This window comes from Volvox carteri, assembly GCF_000143455.1.
Source record: "Volvox carteri f. nagariensis unplaced genomic scaffold VOLCAscaffold_8, whole genome shotgun sequence".
NCBI lineage: Eukaryota > Viridiplantae > Chlorophyta > Chlorophyceae > Chlamydomonadales > Volvocaceae > Volvox > Volvox carteri.
The window spans coordinates 806,616-807,370 of record NW_003307551.1 but is presented as its reverse complement, the minus strand read 5'-3'; the positions used below and the strand labels follow the sequence as shown (position 1 = coordinate 807,370).

At 63.2% G+C, this 755-nt stretch overlaps 1 protein-coding gene across 1 annotated transcript in view; it reads right to left on the bottom strand.

Annotated features, from left to right (window-relative positions):
• VOLCADRAFT_88208 (uncharacterized protein) overlaps positions 1 to 755 on the bottom strand; it is a gene marked incomplete at both ends in the record, with an annotated part of 9,589 nt that overhangs the window by 7,666 nt on the left and 1,168 nt on the right. The window contains one exon of the mRNA XM_002947825.1: positions 502 to 528. Coding sequence (XP_002947871.1) covers positions 502 to 528 — 27 coding nt within the window. The remainder of the gene's footprint in view (positions 1 to 501; positions 529 to 755) is intronic.

The following is a 755-nucleotide window of genomic DNA, read 5'->3' as shown; positions in this document are numbered from 1 at the left end:
TCGGCCTTCCTCGCGATGGCGTACACCAGGGTCAGCGGGAGGCAATGGAAGAGGGAGGAATTCGGCTTTCCCTGCAAATGCCCCTTCCAGGCTGACAAATGGGCAGTGAAGCTACCGGCGGGAAACTTCAATCTCCCGGCGGAGCTCCCCTATACGTATGGCACGCCAGGGGACAGTACCCACTGCACTGGGACCCTGGTCGCGACCAAGGTGCCCTTGGCGCTGGAGGCAGCCCCCGCTATAATTGGCTGTTTACCGCCAGCACGCAAGGGGGCTCAGCCAAAATTGACGCAGATTCCGGAGTCAGGCCCCAGCCGAAGCAATGCTGGCACGGTAGTAAATGGCACATGGGCTGCCATCGCGAGAACCCAGCGGGGGACCACCGCCACAGCAGCCACGGGGAGAACTAACGCCCCCGAGATGGCAAGGCACAACATCATAGGGCCACCGCCAATGCCGCCCCTGCCAGCATTCAGCGGCCCGATACACACCGTTACCCACCTGGGATCCCGGGAACCAGTGATGGAGCTGCAGGTGTCAGGGATACAAGCTGCGGTAGCAGCCCAAATCCCTACACCAGCTGCAGTGGAGATAGGTTCCACCTCCGCACCACGGCCACCACCGCCCCCACAGAGCAAAGGTGGCCCAGACTTGCAGCCAGGGCCCAGCAGCAGCAGAGCCCTTCCTCCCCAGCCCAACGGCAGTGGCGGCAGCGGCTGCAAACCTGCCACCCAACCCCGTGGGAACAACACAGA